General features: G+C 44.1%; 1 protein-coding gene across 6 annotated transcripts in view; it reads left to right on the top strand.

The window, feature by feature from the left end:
* Nucleotides 1-20,086, top strand: part of NSD1 (nuclear receptor binding SET domain protein 1) — a 66,978-nt gene that overhangs the window by 2,785 nt on the left and 44,107 nt on the right. For 5 of the 6 annotated variants that reach the window (XM_055718665.1, XM_055718664.1, XM_055718662.1 and 2 more), the window contains exons 3-4: nucleotides 15,533-15,668; nucleotides 18,684-18,856. In XM_055718665.1, the coding sequence (XP_055574640.1) occupies nucleotides 15,533-15,668; nucleotides 18,684-18,856 (309 nt within the window). Of the gene's footprint in view, nucleotides 1-13,062; nucleotides 13,468-15,532; nucleotides 15,669-18,683; nucleotides 18,857-20,086 lie in introns of those variants that run through there. The other variant, XM_055718666.1, reaches the window with a different exon arrangement.

Below are 20,086 nucleotides of genomic sequence, written 5' to 3'. Positions count from 1 at the left end.
GAGTTAGATGCGTTCAGCTTTTTTACATAAAGTTCTTTTGAATGGAGGCATAATTTTTTGGATGCTTTGCAGCTTGACTGTTTGCACACACATGTTTATTTCTTGCAGTTGGGTAGTTTTAATGTGCATTTCTTAAATATGTTTTTGCAAACTTCGGGTTTCTTACTGCGGGATGCTCGGGGTTTTAAGTATTACTCGATGCAGGGTGTGAAAATTAACTGGTGACAGCACTGACACCGAAACCATCTCACTTTCTTTACTTTCAGTAGAGCCACTGATGCCCGACAGATGCTGCTGGTGCATGCAGCACCTGGGGAGAAACACTTGCTTTCTCCGGTGTTCATTTGGGAACATGCCATGTTCCTGCTGTGTGCCCCGGGAGCAGTTGTCACGGAGTGCCCATGGACGGAATCATTTCAGGAAGATGCTGATAGCTGCTTAATTTGCTTGTGGTGCAGTTAGGCTCAGCTCTGGCTCTGGGTAGCTGATCATCTTGAGTGTTCTTTGGGAAGAATCCGTCTCCTTGTGGATACTCGGTCTTTAGTCTTTGGGGGTTAAGACGCTGCTGTGGGTCTGAGGTTTGTGCATCTACTTAGCTTTGTTTTGCAGAGCAAAGCAGCGATCTCTCAGCAGACATGTGCTCGGTGATGCGGTTGTGGGAGGGTCTCACTTTGTAAACAGAAGCTAGCAGAGGTACTTTCACAACATTTGCCTTTGCTATCAGTGGCTTTACTATGTGCTGCACAGAACTGCAGCTTGTATGATGACAAAACTGTCTTGGGTGTTTGAGGCTGTTATTTGAATATGCAACGAGGGGTTGACTTCACTAGCATTGCCTTCCTGTCTGCTGTAGTACAAGGTTAGCCTTGCTGAATTGTTTTGGTGACTTAAAAGCATAGCTGTGTTCAGAAAAAAAAATGCAAAGAAGAAAAGTATTTTTTTAGGCAGCCTTGGATCGTTTTTGAGTCTTGCATTCTTCCCTTAGGAAGTGTGGGTTGTCCAGGCGGTCCTTCATTTTAGCCCTGCTGTTTGTGGGATGGGAAGAGATAGGGATTTGTCTCTGTGCCAAGTTACCATTGAGGCAGTTAGAATCTTTTAATTGTTGAACATGACATAGTAGCTAGAAATAACCAGGCTTGCTCCTCAGATCATGTATTCATGCAGGCGTTTAATTCTAGTCTCGTTTGTATTTGAGTAACCGGAATTCACTTTTTTTGAGAGACTGCTAAAACTTAAAACAAAAACCCACCCCAAATCAACAATCACCAATGCCCAGGAGTCTGCACTGTTATTTTCAACGTGGCTTGTCATGGCTGCACTAATTTTTCAGATATCACCTTTACTCAACCTGATGATGGGGCTCTTCCACCTTACAGCAAGACTTTCTCAGAGCCTTTAATTTTTGAAACTCAGGACTTTGAGTATGCCCACTGCTGCTCAAACAGCCTGTGTCTCGATAAGAGGAAAGTGTGACAAGGGGAAAGTGTGCGTGTATCTCAGACCTCCGTATCTGCCCCTTGTAAGTTTAGAATTTTTCACTAGATCATTGGAAATTGGCTTTGAAAAGGCTGATTTCCAAAATGTCAAGAGTGCTTCCAGCAGAAGGGCCAGCATTTGGTTTAGTCTTTAGTGGAATGCAAAGTCCAGCATTTAAGTAATGCCTCTAGGTAGGAGGGATGGTGGCAGGTATTGTTTTGCATGGGGATTTGTTAATGGCCCTGTCATCTGTTGCACTCAGACAGGGCCCCAAACGGGCCAGAGGTTGCTCAGGTAGCATTCAGTTGTAAAGAAGGATGTGCATATTCGGAAGTGAAGTTATTTTAAGTGTCAAGTTAATCTTAATTAAGGTTGACTGAAGTTCTACATACTCCAAACAGCTACTGACAGATTCTGTGTTGGAGACAAGGAAATTATAGCAGTGGTTCTTGGGTCTTGTTTCTGCTCCAGAACTGACAATACAGTGACTGCTGGCTTATTTCCTTGTTCACACGTTGGGTTATTACCACTTAAATTGAAACGGGAAGTAATTTTTTAATCTGTTTATTCTTTACCATCTTGACATGAGCTTGTCTTTAGCGCTGTTGTAGAGCTCCTGGACAGCATTTTGTGGAGCTGGAGGGAGCATGGGCCCAGGCTCCAGCACTGGGGAGGGTGGGTGCAGCCATGTAAGGTCTGAGTACTGTAGTTCTTGCTTGAACTCGGTTGCTGAGGAATTGGAGCAGGTGGACTTGTTCCTGGCAGAACTCTCATGCTGAAATTTTTGCTTTTTTTGTGTATCTTTTGGTGCCATGTAACTTGGTTTTCACTTTGCCATTTTGTTGGTTTTTAATTGCTACCCGCATAGTATGTTAGAGTCATTTGGTTTGCCAAGTTGGGCACCGGGAAGCAGAGAGTTCTTGGTTTCAAGTATATCTGTGCCACTTTTTGTGCTTGTATGTTACACGCTGTAGCTGTAGGACCCTGGGTTACGCATGCACAAGCAGTTTTTTCTACAGGGCCCTAATGGCTTCAGGCTGCGGGACGTGCTGAGCTTGCGTGAGGCATTTGCTCAGTGTTGCTTTTTGTTCTTCTCGTACTATTTCCTTGTTGTCTAGCTCCACACTGTAGAGTGTGATGGTTGGGTAACGGCAGTGAGGAAGTGAAGCACAGGGGAATCCAGAGCCAGATCTTTCAGCGCTAAGGATGGCTACTTCCAGTGGCTGGGTGTAAGGAATGAGTAGGGCGTGTGTATAGAGCTCCTGAAAGGTTTTTGCTTTACCAGAACTACACCATATTTTACATGTTAAAAGTACTGAGGGCCAGCGAAGTCCTCTCTTTTAAGCCTAGAATTAATCCGTGATGAACTTGAGTTCCATTGCAATCTGCAGCTCTGGGAAACAACTCTCATTATAAAATGTTTGTGTCCCTATGTGAGAGTTACTCTGGGCTTTCGTTTATTAACTGACATGTCTAGTGCCATTTCTCTCTTTGCTAAAAATAAAATAAGGGAACCAATGCCACGTGATACTTGCTAGTCCTGTAAATATTTCTGAAAGAATCTCCTACTACAGACTGTTGATTTGAGGTGTAACTAACTACTGGTAACGTTATATCCCTGAGATACAATAGGCATGGCGGTGGCTTGTTTGAGCAGGGAACATAAATTTCCTCAGCCAGTTGACATCTTCCTGGTGAGAAGATTAATTCTGTGGCAGTCTGTGCTTCCAGCAGGCATGGTCTCCCTCTGTGTGCACCTGGTAAGAACAGGCTTTGGGTGTACTGCTGTCGCTGTGTGTCTGATCTTGTGCACTCCCTTCTTTGCCACTAAGGTTTACACTGTTTGGAAGATGTTATTTTTTTTCTCGGAAAAGAGCACATAGCTGGATCTTACCTGGTTGTGCAGTCTGCTGGCATGCACTGGGCCCCTGTACTGAAGGACATCTGTGTCTTGAATAGTTCTAAACTTACCTGCAAGGGACTTCAGCTGTGGTAGGCATCCAGAGCAGTGGATATTTCCACAGTTAGGGCAGTGTCCTAGGCTGTGTTACTGCTCAGCCGTAAATTTTTGAGGTCCTTAATGACTTTTGGTGCTTTCATGATGTGACAGTACTGCATTGCCTCTTTGCCGTGGTGGTGTGAGCGGGTGTTAACATGCTGCCCCAGCAGGACTGTGTACCCTAGGTGTAAGGAGCAGCTCGCTTTGAGTGATGGCAATTTTTTGAACAGTTTGTAGGATCTAGAGCTCTTCTGCACAGCGGATTGGGTCTATGAAAGTATGTATGTGCTGGTTACCTGTCATGCCATGTGAAATTTGAGTGATTGATGCCTTTGCAGTTCGTGTGGGGCCATACAGCTCTCAAGCTGAACATACCTGTCTGAAATCGCAAAACCAGAGGTGTTTCTTGCAGTTTGGACAGTCTTGAAGGCAAGGTTTTGCTGAATGTAATGGTATAAACCTGTATGTCGCTTCTGCTTTCTCTATTTAAACTTACTTTTAAAGCTAGGGTAAGAGAGACTTCATTCAAGCAATGTCCTGGTTAACCTACTCTCTGCAGTCATAAATACTTTCACGTCTCTAGTGAAGACTAGAGGAGTGTAGACTTCACTGGGCTATTAAGCAGTGCAGTTCTACTCTGTACAGCGTGGCACGCTTAGTATGTCACCTGCTACTGTTACAGGAAAAAATGGCCAACAGTAGCAACAAAACTGGCTTTTACAGGTGCTTTTTTTAGGATGTATGCTGCCTCTCGAGGCCTGTGACCTGTTCTGACTGTCTTTGTATTTACTGGCTGGTGTGATACCTTTTGGAAAAGTGCGTTTCCCAGGACTTGAACCTTTTTTTTCCAAGAAATCTTACATTGATGAGGGTACAGTGATTCTAGTTCTGCTGTTGCAGCTTCTTCTAAGCCCTTGTTAAAATCAATGGTAGCGGCTCAGTTTGCTGTAGCAGTAGTGTTTGTCTTCAGGGCAACACACTTCTGTTTTGCGTGAAGTCGGGGATTTGTTGATTGCCTCTTGCAGTGTAGCAGCTTCTTGTTGCACCTCATTGCACCCGGTTCCCAGAAGTGGGGTTAAACTGTGTGATGTGTAACAATTACTAGGTTGTATCATATTTTTTTTAATTTCCTCATGTTAAGTGAACAAATCTGTAGCTCACTGAAGAGGTGTCTTCAACTCTGAAAATGATTAACAAGCTACTTGAGCCCCCCCCCAGTAGTATGTTTCAAGTTATAATTGGGACAGTATTTCCTAAAAAGACATTCTTAACTTAAAAACCAGTGTTATGGGTGGTGATCAATTTTGTCTAGTTGCTTAGAATATGCCTCTTGTTTTTCTTGCCTGTGACTGATAGCTTCTTGTATGTAGTAATTTTGATTGTTTTTTTCCAGTTATTTGCTCTGGCATTTAGACAGGCACAGGGAATAGAAGCACCTGAAGAAACAAACTCAATCCTAGCAGGGGGGCTTTCCCTGTGAATTTTTTAAAAAATAATAATAATAAAGTTAATGCCATTTTTAATACCAGAAAAATATGACCCATGTTTTGTTCTGTCTGCACAGAGCCATCTGTGCTGTGCAATGCAGTTTTTGCTCGGTAAAATGGGAGTTAAATCCTTTATGTTGGGTAAGACATTGCCAGGATTTCCAAGTTAATGGGTGGAAAAGGTCTGTAAGAGAGTCTGCTTTGAATTAGAGCAGCAGTTTTCAACCTCTATTGATTTGTGGACCCCTAAACACTTCCCAGGTGCAGACTCTTGTCTAGTGAATTTAGACCTATCAACAATAGCCTTGCTTGCTTTCATATAATTTCATGGCATCAGAGTATTTTTTTGCAGCTGAAAGTTTGCAGACCACTGAGTTACAGAACACGTTGCTCATGTTAGTTGCAATGTTTGACCTGCGTGAATTTTGTGTTGAGTCAAGTGTAATGTTGCATTTGTGCTGTGGGTCGCTTCTGGAGCAGGCAGGGCTGCCATCTCCTGCCTGACTGGCTGTCCTGTGTTGGGAGAAGGGGTGATAAAAGTTGCAGTTTGCTTTGCTGAAATAGTTGCTGGAAGTTGTGTTACATTGGGGTGAGTGCAGTGTTACCAGTTAAGGTCAAGCTGGTGTGGGAAACTGCAAGGTGTGGTGGTGACATCAAAGAAATGGTTTGGCACTAGTAAAAGGGTTTAGGGCTTCTCAGTGTGCGGTGGGACAGGATTGTGCCTGGGCACTGGAGTTGCTCTACCAGTGCTCTGGGAAGGGCTGCAAAGAGCAATTCATGGTTTAGCCTGTGGGGAGGTCAGTCAGGCACAGGTAGTTTCTGGGTTTGGAGATGCTTGAGCATAGTCCTTGCAGTTGTGCCTGGGGATTATAGGGGCCTTCTTGCTAAGTGTGCAAGGTTTCTCGGTGGTGCAGGATTGGGGTGCCAGCGGGGAGCATTAGCAAGGCCACATGCAGCACACAGATGCGTGTTTGGGCTCCTCTCAGCGAGTAGCTGCAGCAAGGGAGTGGAATGGTAGCACCAAGGAGTTCGGCATGCCTGCAGAGTTGTGGTGCTGTGCAGAGACAGACTGGAAAGTGGAGAGTTGGGTGTCTCACTGGTACAGTCCTGGGTAGGAGCATGGGTGTTGCTTTGGCTGACCTGAGTGGATGCTCCTGGCTGCAGCACCCAGGGGAGGGGAGGATGCTGCTGTGGATTGGAGGCAGAGGCTGACACTGCTGGCAGGTGCCAGCTGAAGTTCTCTGTTCTTGTTAAATGAGAAATCTGGTTTCGGTGTGGCTGCTCACAGTAGCTTTGCAGCAGTGATTAAATGTGCAATAGCGATAAAGATTGACTTGGTGCACATCCATCTCTTGTGTCCAGAAGCACTGATGAAGCTAGGAGGAATTTCAGCAGTGTTGCTTTGCCTCTATTGAAGGATGGAGAAGCACTCGTTAAAGTTGACATGTTGGCTTTCTGTGGTTACCATTAAGATTGCATCAAGATTTATCTCATCTGGGTCTTTGGAAAAATGGGAAAAAGAAATTGAGAGAAAAGTCCTTGTGTATCATCTGTCTTTCCCAGCACTCATGAGGGTAGGTCTGGCCATGGCTGGTTCTGTCTCTAGCACAGCCAGAGCAGCAGGTTTGTACTGAGCTGACCCACTCAGCTCGTTGCCGGGTTTGGTGGTAGCCTCAGCTGTGAGGGAGCTGCACAAGCTGTAAATGGATGGTTTGTCTGACAGTCAGCGGCATCGGCTTGGGTGCTGAGCTGTTGCTGTGGCTCTGCGTGAAGCGGCGGGTGGAAGGGGCAGCACTAGTGATGTGGGAAAGGGAGCGGGGCCGGGAGTGCCGTTAGTGACTGAGCCACAGGGAAACGGCAACGCATCTCCAGTCCTGCAGGCTTCCCCCTGTCCCTCTCCATCCTCTTCCTCGGGGGGTGGGGTGGGTGGGTGCAGGTGGGTGAAGTGCTGTGGTAGGGAGCAGCAGGGTTGCTAAGCAAAGCTTTGTGCAAGTTCTCGATAGGGAGCTTGTTCCATGGGTTACATCCAGTATGGGATAGCTGTGATTGCTGTGGGAGATGTCACATTCACGCTGCTGTGGTCTTCAGGAAAAAGTTTTATACGTAATAAAATACCAGTGTAACTCATAAGAACTTTCTAGACACTCATCACAACTAATGCATTGGGGACTTCTTTTTAATTTATTTCTGGACATGCAGAAATTCACTTCAGAGTGTGAGAAACCAGAAGTGTTGAGTTGGATAGAGCAATCCAACAGTATCGCATACTAGCCAAAGGATGGGGTGCCTTTTGGTTTGCTATTTTTTAGGAAAAAGTGAACAGATAATATCTTGCACAGTAATATCTCAGCACACTGGATTCCTCCAGCTTTTTTCAGCTCCTGTAGGGCCTCTGGTGCTGAGCATGCCACGAGGCTCTTGCCCTGGGCCCTGCTCGAAGGTTCCACGTTCCTCCAGTCTGGGAGGAGTGTGTTCGTGACTTTTCCTCCCACTGTTGGTGGAAAGATAGAAACCTGGCTGTTGCCTCATGCAAGAAGGGCAAGGAGCAGGGTGGTTATCTCACTTTTAGTAGTTTCTCTGTTCACCCTGATGTTACTTTGTTGTTCGATTTTTCCCAAGCACCTATTCAGACTTCTTACTATTTTGGCTAATGTGGCAGTCTCCCACAGATTTCTAAATAGCAGTGAAACAAGTCCGATTCTTCTTAATTTTAGTTGGCTGTCCTCTCACAGTGTATGTGGGGGTATGTTTAGGAAGCTGGATGTGCAGCATAAAGATTAGGAAGCCTCTCTGAAGCATAAGTTTGCAGGACCTGATGGTAGAAGCATGAACCTCCCTCAGGGCATGGCTCTAAGTGTGAATAGATACAAACAAATAAATAAGTACAAGGTAAGTTTATTGCACTGCTAGTGTTCAGAACTTCAGATTGCATTTTTGGTAGGGATTCATCAAAAGCAGCTGAAATCTTAAATGCAAATTAAAACTTAATTTTATGTGAACAGAACATGTACAATTTTTTGTTTTGGAAAAATGGTTCAGTTGGACAGGGAGAATGTGCATGCTGAATACCACCTCATTTTGAGGAGGTTATGGTCTTTTGTAAGTGGCATCTTTGCATTTGGGCTAACAAAGTGGGATTGTACCTTCACCTTCTGTGCACGATCCATAATTTCTGCAGAAGATTAAATTTGCAAACCCATGTTAAATGTTTGTTGCTTTTAAAGAAGCATTTAAAATGGAATAAAAAAAAACTCAACAAAAACCCAAAAAACCCCCAAACCAAACCAAACCAAAAGAATGAACAAGCAAGTGTTAGTAGTTACACATTTAATTCAACCCAAACTCCCAGTTTTTAACCGTTGAGGTTCTAATGCAATATTCACTTTGTGCTGCATGTATGTGTTCTCTAGTAAGCAGAATGAAGCATTACAGATTAAGCTGTAATGGATACAATTTACATATATAAATTAGAATAACCAAGTTTTATTTTGCACAGTTTGAATCAGTTTTTCATTTCAAGGGTTTAGAAACTTCCTGTCTGAAGACGAACATTGTGTTTATCAGATGTCTTGCTTGTTCACAATTTGTTTGATAATATACAGAGGAGCACAAAAGTAAGGCTGAAAAAAGGGGGCAGATCTGATGACCTGGTTTCAGTTTAGGTTTTTATGCCAGTTCTCTGACATAAGGTACTTGTGATATTTTTTCTTTGTGAGACATAGCTGAGTTTTGGTAATGCCTGCAGTTCCTCTTGCTTGAAACATTTAGTGCTGGTTAGAAAAGCCAGATTTAAAGAGAACTTGGTTTATCACTTGAAATGTATGCGGATAATCAAGTGTTAAAAGAGTCTTTCCTGTTTCAGGCTCCTGGCAGTGGCTTGAAATCTTTTGTATGTTTGTGTGTCTGTGGATTTCTCTCCACCAGGGATCTGGTGAGATCGTACCCCTTCTTTCCTGCTTCTTTCTGCCTTCCTCAAACCTTGCTGTCCGGTGTGCTTCTGATTATTAGGATGCTGAAGTGCTAAAGCTTTCTATTGTACTGCTGTTCTATCCAGTCCATAAGGAAAAAGATCTCCATTAAGAAAGTGAAACAGGGATGCTGTTAACCAGTTACCTTGGTGTCCGAGACTTGGTATTCTCCCATCAGTACATTCTTTATTTAAAATCCAGATGTTTGTAACTCTTGAGCTTAATAGAAATGCTTCAGGATATATGAATTACCAAATGTAGTGCAGTCAGATCTCTTTAATTTAGCCTTTCACGGTAGTTCATATGTACGTAGCACCCTTTGCGTTTATAGGCTGCTGCAGCCTGGAAAACGTACTAAAAACTTGCCAAAGACAACAAATATCCGTAGGCATGTAGATAACAGAAGTTTGGCTTGTATCATAATCTCTGCTGTATTTTTTGCTAGTGAATATTTAATTGGTGAGTATTTAACACTTCTGCGTGATAATGGTCCCAGATAAGAGGTAGTATACTTTTTCAGATGTGAATGTAGGTCAGATGCCTGTTTGCTTTTTGCTGCAGTGCTGAATCTGAAGGAAGACTGGAGCAGTGCAGGGGACAAAGGGCATGTCCCCTGGTCCCCAGCAGTGCAGGCTGCCTGTGGGTTTCCAGCAGGCTTCTTCGACTTCTGCGTTTGACTTGAAGTGTCAGTGTGATGATTACTGTGGTGAGGGAGGTGATGGCTTCAGCAGATACACCATGCAGGTGTTGTGGTTTGGGTGGTTTTTGTACATAACTTACTCCCGTTGGGCTTACCCTCTCCCTGTGCAGGGATTTATTCCTGTAAGTTTTTTCACAGTGGAGCACAGAGGGCTCCTGCTCTGCCTGCATGAGTGCAGGTTCAGGATTGGACCCTCTCTCTATAAGGGCTGAAAGCTCATACGCTCGGTAATGATACTTTGCGTGGAGGAAACTTTGATTGATGACGTTTTTGCTTGGCTTCGAATACTTACTAAGCTACGAAGTACATATAATTTAATATTCTTTCCATTTTATGTTTTTTTCAGCCAATTTGGTTTTGATTTCAGAAAAACTTACTTAAAACCGGGATCTTTGCAAATGAGAATTTATTTTTTGGCTTTCATCACAAGCAGTTACTAATTTCAGTTCTTGACTTTGCTTCAGTGTTGTTCTTAATCTCATCTCCTTTTTATCTTTTACGTGCAACATTCACCAGTAAAAATTATTTCCCCAATTGCTGTCTTTTTTCCTTTATCTGTATTTGTTCATTTCCCAGTGCATGAGTGTTGGAGCAGAATGAAATAATGAACAGTGGATCACTTAGACTTCTTTCCAACCTCACCACCCTTAGGAGCAGGATGGTCGTAGGAATTGTTAACTATCTCCGACTGTCAGCAGCAGTTACTGTATGAGAGTTGCAGCCATCGCTGCTTGATTCTGTGACTGGAGTTAAAGGCTCTGGGCCCCCTGCTCGTGAGAGGAGCTGTATGGGCTCAGGACAGAAGGATAAGCCTGAGCTCAGAGGGCTGAGGTTGAAGCTGCTCTGCTTTGTCTTAAACTGTAATTTTGGAATTTATTTTTTGAAAGTAATAAAAAAAATGTCAAAATATTTTTGGAAAATTTGGAAAAATGAGGTTGAACTTTAGCTGCAGGGAAGTGCTTTTAGGATACTTTTAGCAATGCCCTTCCAGACTGGTTCTGGGAGTGCTTTTAATAGAATTTGCCCCAGTTGCTGCCCCTCCTTTGCAAGGGCAGAGGGTAAATGACCTGTTGTATGATGGTGAAATGGCAGGAGTTGGGAGTGGCATGTCCTAGGCATGGCACACTGGTGACACCAACCATGTGATTAGATTGTTAGTAGATCCTGCTTTAAGCAGACTGTTTTGCCCAGGCTAGTCCAAGTGTCTTCAGATGTCATCTCTGCCTCAAATTTGCTTTGTTAGATATTTTTTTTTTGTGCTAGTACGAAGAGCTGTTGATCTTCAGCCAGTTCAGCCGTATCTGGGGGTGGGTTGTAGGAATTAGGTGAACTCCTTGCTATCTCATCCTGTTCAGGAGAAAACTAATGATCATTGAACTTTAAGGAAAAAAAGGTGGTCACGAGGGAGATGGTGGACTGACCATCACCAGGGTTCCAGTTCTAACTAGTAAGGAGTAGATACTGGGAACAGCCTGTTTGTAATCCTGGGGGTAGATGGGCTGCAGGGAGGGGCAACCTGATGCTGGAATGAGAAGGTTTGAAGAGAGCACTGGAAGCTTACGGGGCAGAGTTGTTGCTGCCTTCTGCCCCTGGCGCAGATGTATGCGCTGGCTGGTGCATGGGGTGTGACTTACCTGGCAGCTACTAGTGTGGTGAGATCTGCTCATGAGATATCCTGTGCTCCTGCTGCAGGGCCCTGGGCAGGTATCGGCTGCAGCGGAAAAGGCTATTAGTGTCATTGTTTATACTGTATTGTTCAATTATCATTTGGATTTGGCTGCCTCCTTTTATTTTCTTCCTTGGCTTTGATTCTGTCCACTTTGTGCCTGAAACAGGCTTGGCAGGATCTTCCTTCATTATTCTTGGAGGTCAGTGGCTTCCTTCTTGCTTTTCTCCATCCTCACGCACAGTCTCTTTTGCTGCCCCAGCCTTTCTCCAAAAGCATGTTCTGTCCGCTGCTTCATTGAATAATATCATGTTTATAATTTAAGTCAGGAATAAACTCTAATAGGGCTGTTTTGGCTAAGCATTTCTGTCACGTCTTTCCAAATCAGGTCTGAGTTTCAAGTGTGCAGGGCTATGATGGTTGCAGCTCAGTGTCTGGTCTCTGGACAGCTGGGCTTTTTGGATATACAATATCAAAAATCTTGGCTTGTGACAGTAGATGTATATCTGCCCCTTTGCACGCAGTTTGTTTGGTCTTACTGTGGCTCTGCCAAGCTGGTTGCATCCCCTGTCTCACTGTTGGGCACGTGGCTTGTCTGCTGCTGTGCCACACTGCGGTGGAGGTGACAGTACTGCTCCAGCGCTGCAGGAAAGTTGCACCCCATGGCTGTCAGCATATGCATGTGTTTGTGGACTTGTGCTTTGTGACACTTCTTCCCTCAAGATTAATGGATTGAACAGGAACTTCAAGTGATGTAACAAAGAACAGATAAGTGTTATTTTTGTCACTTTTTAACTTTGTCACTTTTTAACGATGTGGTTATTTTAAAGGGCAGAAGATTGGTGAGAGACAGTTGAGGACTGATAGTATGTGTGCAATAATAAAACCACTTAGAAAAGTAAGCTTTATTTCTTGGTATGTTTCCTATTTGCCTTATGGTGAGAATTTTAGGAGGGCAGAGATGCTTGCTTTCTATTAGAAAGCCTCCTTTCTCATGAAGCTGAGCACAGACTTTCGATATTTCACTTGGTGAATTGCAGACTGGTGTGTTTAGCATAGTACAAATTCAGGAGCTGACTTTCAAGATAGAAATGTTTGTGTCATCCTGCTGCTGAACCTTGGCTTGTGACCCCTTCCTCAGTGATTAGTGGTCATTTGGGGTCTTGCATGGGTGGAGAGAGCTTGAAAAACATTGGAAAGATAAATCCATGTCCTCACCAAAAATAGTACAAGGTGATCTGAAATAACTGCGTATTGTCTAGAGTGTAGGCTGTAGCTTGTCCCATCTGAACAGCAAATTAATGCCAAACATACCAGCTCCCTTCAGGAGAATGTCTAGATAGATACAAAGCCTGTGGTGTTGCTCACTGACAGAGCAAGGCACTGTCCTTCCTTTTCTTGCTAACTCAGTCTCTTCCCTGCTTTGAATTTCTTCAGTGTATCAACACTGGAGTTACAACATGGTACCTACCTGGTATGCAATGGCTCACAAGTTTTTTTTATTTAAATGCTTGAACGTCTCCATGCTCTGTAGGTAAACAATGCTCTCTGACCATGTGTAGGGACTACATCTGAAGTTCATTGTTTTTAAAAAAACAACTTGCGCTTTCCCTAGCTCACAGAAAAATCACGGTTACTGCAGGGCTGAACTTTAGCCTGATGGCCAATATTAGCAGTTTGATCTGGGCATAGTAAATGTTAACTGTAATAGGAATGAAATTTGTTGTATTCTTACCCAAGAAATACATGCTTTGGGGGCTGTAATTCTGGCATCATGCAGCAGAGTTTAAAGGAAGAGTCTTGCTGTACCTAGAAATGGTAATAACTGCTGCTTTCACTCCTCTACTAGTTTCTTTTTTTTAATGTTATAAACCTTAAAACTCCTTAGCAGAACTTTTTTTTCTATGGATATGTAAAGGGATCTCTGGCCAGGTGGTGGGATGTAGGGAGAGTAGACAGGGAAATAGTAGAGGACTGCAGCCTGCTGCAGTGTGTCCTGTTACAAGGCTTTTTCTCAGGGACGCTGGAACATGGCTCTTCTGATCTGCCTCTCGACCCACTGGTGGAGCCTTTGGTGGGCAACCTTGAGGCCAGTGTCTGACTACTAATGCCTTAGAAGGGAGAGAGCAAACAGAGGAATGAGAATGGTTGCTGGCTGCTCGGAAAGAGAGGTAACTGTTTAAGCATTGTCTGAATAGTTCCTTGAAAGTCACATTTTCAAGAGAGGCTGAGTGGGGTATTAGAGGGTGACAAAGTTGATTTAAATGCAGACTTGCCTCTAGGCAGGGGGTGTGGGTGTCCCTCAGGTGGATCAGTGTGAATGGCTTTGGCAGGTCCCCAGCATAGTTTTACTGTTCTGTCGAGCTGACTGTGCTCAGGTTACAGTTGTCAGTAAGATGCACATACATTGTACTGTGCACTGCGTTTGAGATGATCAGTTATGATATACATATGCTCCTTAAAGCCTAGGGTTGGAAGATGTGTTGCAAAAGTCACGTTTACAGGAAGAACAGAAGCTGGAAATGGAGAGAAAAAAAAAGGCTGGGGTGGTGGTGATGGAATTTGCATCTAAAAGTGCATCTGCTTTTTAAAAGCACCGGTAAAGGTAGCTAGCACCTCTGCTCCTGTGCTCACAGGTGCGTATTTTTGTTCCAGAAAGCCTGTGTTTGTGTCGTGGTGGAGGTGTGGAGGCTGCAGCAGGCAGTGACAGAATGAGGGTCTGCAGCCCTCTGTATGGTGTCTTCATTCCATGTTCCTGAGCTCCTGCTCAGTGATAAGTTACTGCGTGGTTTTTGATGGCCGAGCGAGAAGAATTTCAGCAATGTAGTCTGTAACATCAGTACCTGCTTTTTTCATGTAACAGAGGGGTTTATCCTTTTGTATTGTCTTTAACCACATGAAGAAAACCCATAAAGTTCAACCTGATGCAGAATATACCTTTTATTAGAGAGGCCTGTTGTGTTTTAGTTGCTAGGATGTTAAACTGTGAATTGCAAGAAACTACCTTGGGAAGGCTGGTGAGCAGGACAGAGAAGTGAAGTGAGAAGGTGTGTATTTGTGCTGTGACAGCTTTAATGAGGAGTATATTGCCGCTATTTACTGGCAAGGATACCTGCAGCACTTTAGAGCTCTTAAAATGCTGAACCCACTTGGGATGTGCGTTGGCTGGTGGTGCTGGTAAACAGGCAGGATACCCTGCAGCTGGGCGTGGGGACTCCAGTGTCCTGTGAAAACCTATGGTACCTCGTCTTGTCTCCATTAGTCACACCACTGGTAAGCTCCTGGATCCTCTTTTTGGCAGAGGTTCTGCTCGTAGTGCAGCATCCAGGCAGAGAGCACGTGTGCTTAGCAAACAGCACAGGACCTGCTCTCTGCCCTTCAATAGCAAGACAGAAATGCCATTAAGCAGCATTAGAATTTTTTTTTGTGTATTGAAATATTTTGACGTTCTTGTGATCACTGCACAGCCGTGGGAAGCAGAGGGGGTTTGGGTGACTGTTTGTACACTGCTGATACTTGTGAGCAGTTTTTGGAAACAGGCAAAGTCTGTGTGTGTGTGTGTGTGTGTCTCCTAGAGGGGGGATGACTGCTCTTGTGCTCATTTTCTCCTGTTTTCTAGTTTTGGGGCAGAGCAATGGCAGCTCTGTGCATATAAACTAAAAATTAGGATTTAAGGGGTTTTTTTCTGATTGTGCCTGCTTTTGATTTCAAGTACTTTATGGTGAAGCTTTTTCCTGAGCACATCTGAGAAGCAGGGAGGTTATTAGTTCGTACATATCAACTGTTTCTTTTTGCAATTGATAAACACTTAATTTGCTGTTCTCATCACATTCTTCCAGTTAGGAGTGTGTCATTGCCTCTTACTACTACTTTTTTTTTGGTATGTTTGAAATGAACAAATCTGTGTTAGTGAAGTAATGGAGGCTAGTAGTGACTCTAAATATTTACCTGCTCAAATGTGTGATGTTTGAGTGTAGTCACATACCAGAGGTCATGCTCCTTGCTACAAAATCACAAAAAAAAAAAAGGTCTCAAACCCTGGTTTATTGTTTTGTTCTTTCAGAAGGATGAGGAGAACCATAGTGTTCTTTGAAGGTGTAGGAGCCACTAAGTAAAATCAGGACTTGCTTTTTAATGTAAATGTCTCTGGTGGCCAGATGCACGAAGGGGGGAGGCAAATCTCTTTAAAAGCATCTGGAGCTTTAGTGATTTCTTGTGTTCTGTTTTTTCCTAAAGATCCGAGCCAAGAAGAAACCCACTCCAGTGAAGTATGAAGTTGGGGATCTTGTTTGGGCCAAGTTCAACAGACGCCCATGGTGGCCATGCACAATTTGTCATGATCCAGTGCTGGACTGTCACTCAAAAATGAAAGGTACTATATCTACTCAGACCACAAAGTGGAGGTGTTGTGTATGACAGGGTGCTGCAGTTTTTAATTTAAAAAACATTTCTGGCCCTTGAAAGGAATGAAGAAATAGGCTGTACTTTAGAAGACCTGGATCTATAAAGCAGGTGTAGATCAGGGAGGTGACAGGAGGAAGATGGGGTTGAGGCTGATGGAAGTGGCACAGATAGCTGTTGGACATGTAAGCTTTTCTTCTGAGAGTACAGGAAGGATGAGTAGCTAGACTGAGCTCAGGGCAGTGCACAAGAGCAAGCAGCCTCTCAAAAAGAAGATACAGCAAAAAAGGAGGTGGATCAGAGAGGTGAGGACAGAGACATGCAGTGGGTAGCCAAGCAGAGCTGGGAAGCTCGGAGTGTGTGTGGACACGGAGAATCGGCCAGGCCTGGAGAATGGGGGTCTGGAAAGGCTGAGAAGTGAGGTGTGGGGCAGTGCAGTGTAGCTGCTAAGTGACTGAAGGTGTGATGGGAGTGTGTGAGGAAGCGAATTTTTTTTTGGTCTTGTTTGGCACAAGGAAGCAAGGGGCTGTTTATGGGGAAATATTGGAAAAACCTGGAGATGGAGCCACATATGTGAAAGTTTAGGGCATAGTGTGTCAGTGAGACCAAGAGCCAGCTGAGTGTGAGGGAAAGAGATTGGGGAAATAACAGAGCTGTGCTTGCATGAATGAAGGGGAGAGCCAAGAAGGAAGAGAGTTTTACAAGCTGAAGGCAGAGAAATGTAGGTGAGTGATAGAGACAACAGAGGGGAGGTGATTGGTTTGCTTTTAGGATCATACTGGCTGCCATGGGGAGACTGTCACAAATGGAAAGAGGCTTGTTTATTTGCTCCTGCTTTCCCCTTCTGTTTTCTTTTTTGTTTTGTGGGCAACTGGAAACCACTTGAACTGGTACCATCTGCCACTGACAGCTCTGTAGACTGGTGAGGTTGCCACTCACCAATGTATTTCTCTCCAGTTTTTGTGGCCCTCGCCAGCCTAAGAACTAAGTGCTGAGAGAGAGTAGGCTATTTTTTTTTTTTTTAATCCCCCCTGAGCTGCCATCAGCTCAGAGCCCTCTAGTATTTCTCTAGAGACGTGAAGTAGCTTTTTCTACATTGTGCTCATGTCATCCCGAAGTCTGGTTGCTGTAGTAGTCTTACTTGCTATTTCTTCCCCTTCATCCTTTGGGAGGCATTCATCCTGATTCTAGATAATACTGAATGTGCTGTTTTAAATAGTCCCTCTCGAGTGCTCAAATTCCTGTCAAATATGTTGCCAGAAGGTATGCCAGACATACTCTCCCCCTGCATCCCTCCCCATGAAGTTTTGGACAGGATTTAATGTATATAGCTGTCCAGTAATCCCCTCTCAGCCTGTGTATGAGGATTTCTAATAAAGGAATTCTGCAGGGAGGAAACATGCTATTAACAAATTCCAGCAAGGTCTGATCTCCAGCTACATGATAGACTCTCCCATCATGTTTTATCCATGTTCAAACCAATAGAGCTCTGGGGAAAATTGCATTTTCCAGTTGTGGCTTTATGTAACCTCCTAGTCATCCTTCCCTGATGCTGAGGTGGCAGAATTGGGTGGGTCTGAATGCTGGTGCTTTTGGGCAGGGGGAGCTGCCGGGCTCTGTGTGCACCACAGAAAGCTCGGTCCTCCTGCCTTGGCTCTCCTGTTGCCAAGGGAACGAGCCCTTCAAAACAAGGCAGGTCGCTTCAAACTCATCACTTGTGCAAAAGCCTCTTTTCTTGGGTTTGAGGCATGGCGTTTTGTTTCAAGCAGTTTGCCTTTTCTTAGCAAGCTCTCGACTTGGAAGAATTTTTGGAGCTGGAAGATTGAGGCTCAGTGGCTTGAGTCCCAGTACTGTGAACGGGACAGATGAAGTCTGTCATCTTTGCCCTTGGTTTGATGTTGCCCTGGTCATTACTTGTCAACCTCCCAGTGGTCTTGGTCAGAATCTCAATGTCACCATCTTCATAAAGGCCAGGGTGCCCCATTGTGCTGACACTCCTGGAAGAGGCAGCACAAACCAAATGGGCTGTGAATTCTAGGTTCCTGGTTCAGAGGGTGAAGGTGTTGCCAGGAGCACGTGAAGCACACATTGCAGCAAGATGCAGGGAGAAGTTTAGATCTCTTGTTTCAAGCCTTGTTTGCTCTGTTCTAATGCTTTTAACCCGTCCTTTTTCACCAGCACCTCCAGTACTAGTTCAGTTCTTAATTGTACCATGTCTGTTCATCATTCTCACACAGAAAGCAGCTTTTGAAAAATCTTTGGTTGTGCCGTTATGATTGAGTTTCTTCTCTTGCTCTGCACATTCGTGCCCAAAGTATGGAGATGCTCATTGCAACTAACGTTTTGTCATGTTTCACGTAGTCCTTGTAGAGTTTGTGTGCATGTGTGTACTTAAATAATGTTATTAATGTTTTATGTCCTAAATAAGAGCTTGTTTGGTAACAAAGCATTGAACAAGATGTGGTATATCGTGGTGGGAGAGGCTCAACCTGTATGAGTAAATCCTGTCCAGAAGGATGTAATTCTGGGTGTTGCCAGCACACTGTTGTGTTTTCCCAACGGTCAAGTGGACTGGGCTGTTTAATCATTAATCAGGGAGTTGCAAAAATTAAATGTCCTGCCTAGTATGTTGCGTGTCTCAAGGGAAAAAAAAAAAACACAACTGGATATTTTTGCAAATTTCTTTTGCAGCCAAGCAGTAGTCTTTGCTCTCTAGGGAGATGACCCATCTTAGACCTGTTAATTGTTTGTAAGAAAAAACCCCAACAACATAAAAATGGAGAGTACCAAGACAGAACATAGCAGAGATCAAAGGGGGTCTGCCTTAGTTCTGGGTAGAAATCCCTAGAACAGGCGTTTGTGTGGGAGTATTATTAAGCAAAAAGTAGTTGAAATTAACTGTCAGGTTGTTACCGCTTTGTGATTCTTTGTGTGTCTTTATTCTGTTATATGCAAGGGGTTAATTCTTTTTAATTTATCAAAATAGTTTCCAATCGGAGACCTTACCGGGAGTACTATGTGGATGCCTTAGGAGAACCTTCAGAGAAAACCTGGGTTGCTGGGAAAGCTATTGTCCTCTTTGAAGGAAGACATCAGTTTGAAGAGCTGCCTGTTCTTCGGAGAAGAGGAAAGCAAAAGGAAAAAGGTTACAAACATAAGGTGAAAGATCTGTTTTCTCTAATATGTTTTTGATCCTTTGAATCTGCACAGCACAGAGTATTCCTTTATGCCTGGAATTACACTTTGACAGCTTTCTTCTGTGGCAGTGACTGCAGCAACGTGGCCAGGGACTTGCAATGAGCGTAGTTTATAAGCTGCCAGGAGTTTCTAAGTTCTCTTTTTTTATGTCAGGGTGTGGCCTGAAGCTTTTACTGCCCTAGACAGCTCAGAGAGGAGTCAGGTCTGTTGGTGTGCGCTGTGGAGCAGCACAGCCCTCTCCTGATGTCTATTACAGCACGCATCTAAATAACTTCTGTGCTCTCTGGCAGCCTCCTTTGGCTGATCTGAAGCAGAGGTGGAGCTGCACGCTTCACTAGGTCACTGACTCAGATAAAGCAGCGGGGTTTTTAGTCCTGCTTCAGTAATTTTCTTTGTAGAAACCTGTTAGGACTTATAATTTGACTTGGAAAATGCTCTGTCAGTGAGCCTATGGGAATGAGTTTTGTGGCTTGTTGCATCAAAGACATCGAGGTGCTGGAGCACGGCCAAAGAAGGGCAGCGAAGCTGGTGAGGGGTCTAGAGCACAGGTCTTAACCGGGAGTGGCTGAGGGAACTGGGGTTGTTTAGCCTGGAGGAAAGGAGGATCAGGGAAGACCTTGTCATGCTCTACAGCTGCCTGAAAGGAGGTTGTGGCAAGGTGGGGTTCAGTCTCTTTTCCCAGGTAAAAACTTAAGAGTATAAGAGGAAGCATCCTTATGTTGTGCCAGGAGAGGTTTACATTGGATATTAGGAAAAATTTCTTCACTGAAACGGTAGCCAAGCACTAGAACGGGCTGCCCAGGGAAGTGGTTGAGTCATCATCCCTGGAGGCATCTAGAATACTTGTAGATGTGGTGTTTAGGGACATGGTTTAGTAGTGGACTTGGCAGTGCTGGGTTAACGGTTGGGCTTGATGATCTTATAGGTCTTCTCCAACCTAAATGATTCTGCAATTCTGTAACAGCCCTGAGCAGTTGTAACCAATACACAGGGGTCTGGTCTAAGCCTTTAGGAAGGTGACTGGTGAAATTAACTTTTTAGAATTGCTGAAGTGAAGAAGTACAGAGGCTGCTGTGTTACTGTAAGAGAGCAGATAGTAATGCTAGGTAATGGTGTCTGTTTTTTTTCTTTTTCCAAGAGGTTTATTAGCAGTTGTGTACTCAACCTATGTTAGTGCAGAACCATTACATT

This window comes from Falco cherrug, chromosome 8 (genome assembly GCF_023634085.1).
Source record: "Falco cherrug isolate bFalChe1 chromosome 8, bFalChe1.pri, whole genome shotgun sequence".
NCBI classification, from domain to species: Eukaryota; Metazoa; Chordata; class Aves; order Falconiformes; family Falconidae; genus Falco; species Falco cherrug.
Note: the sequence above shows the minus strand (reverse complement) of the source record. Positions and strands in the feature narration are given on the sequence as shown.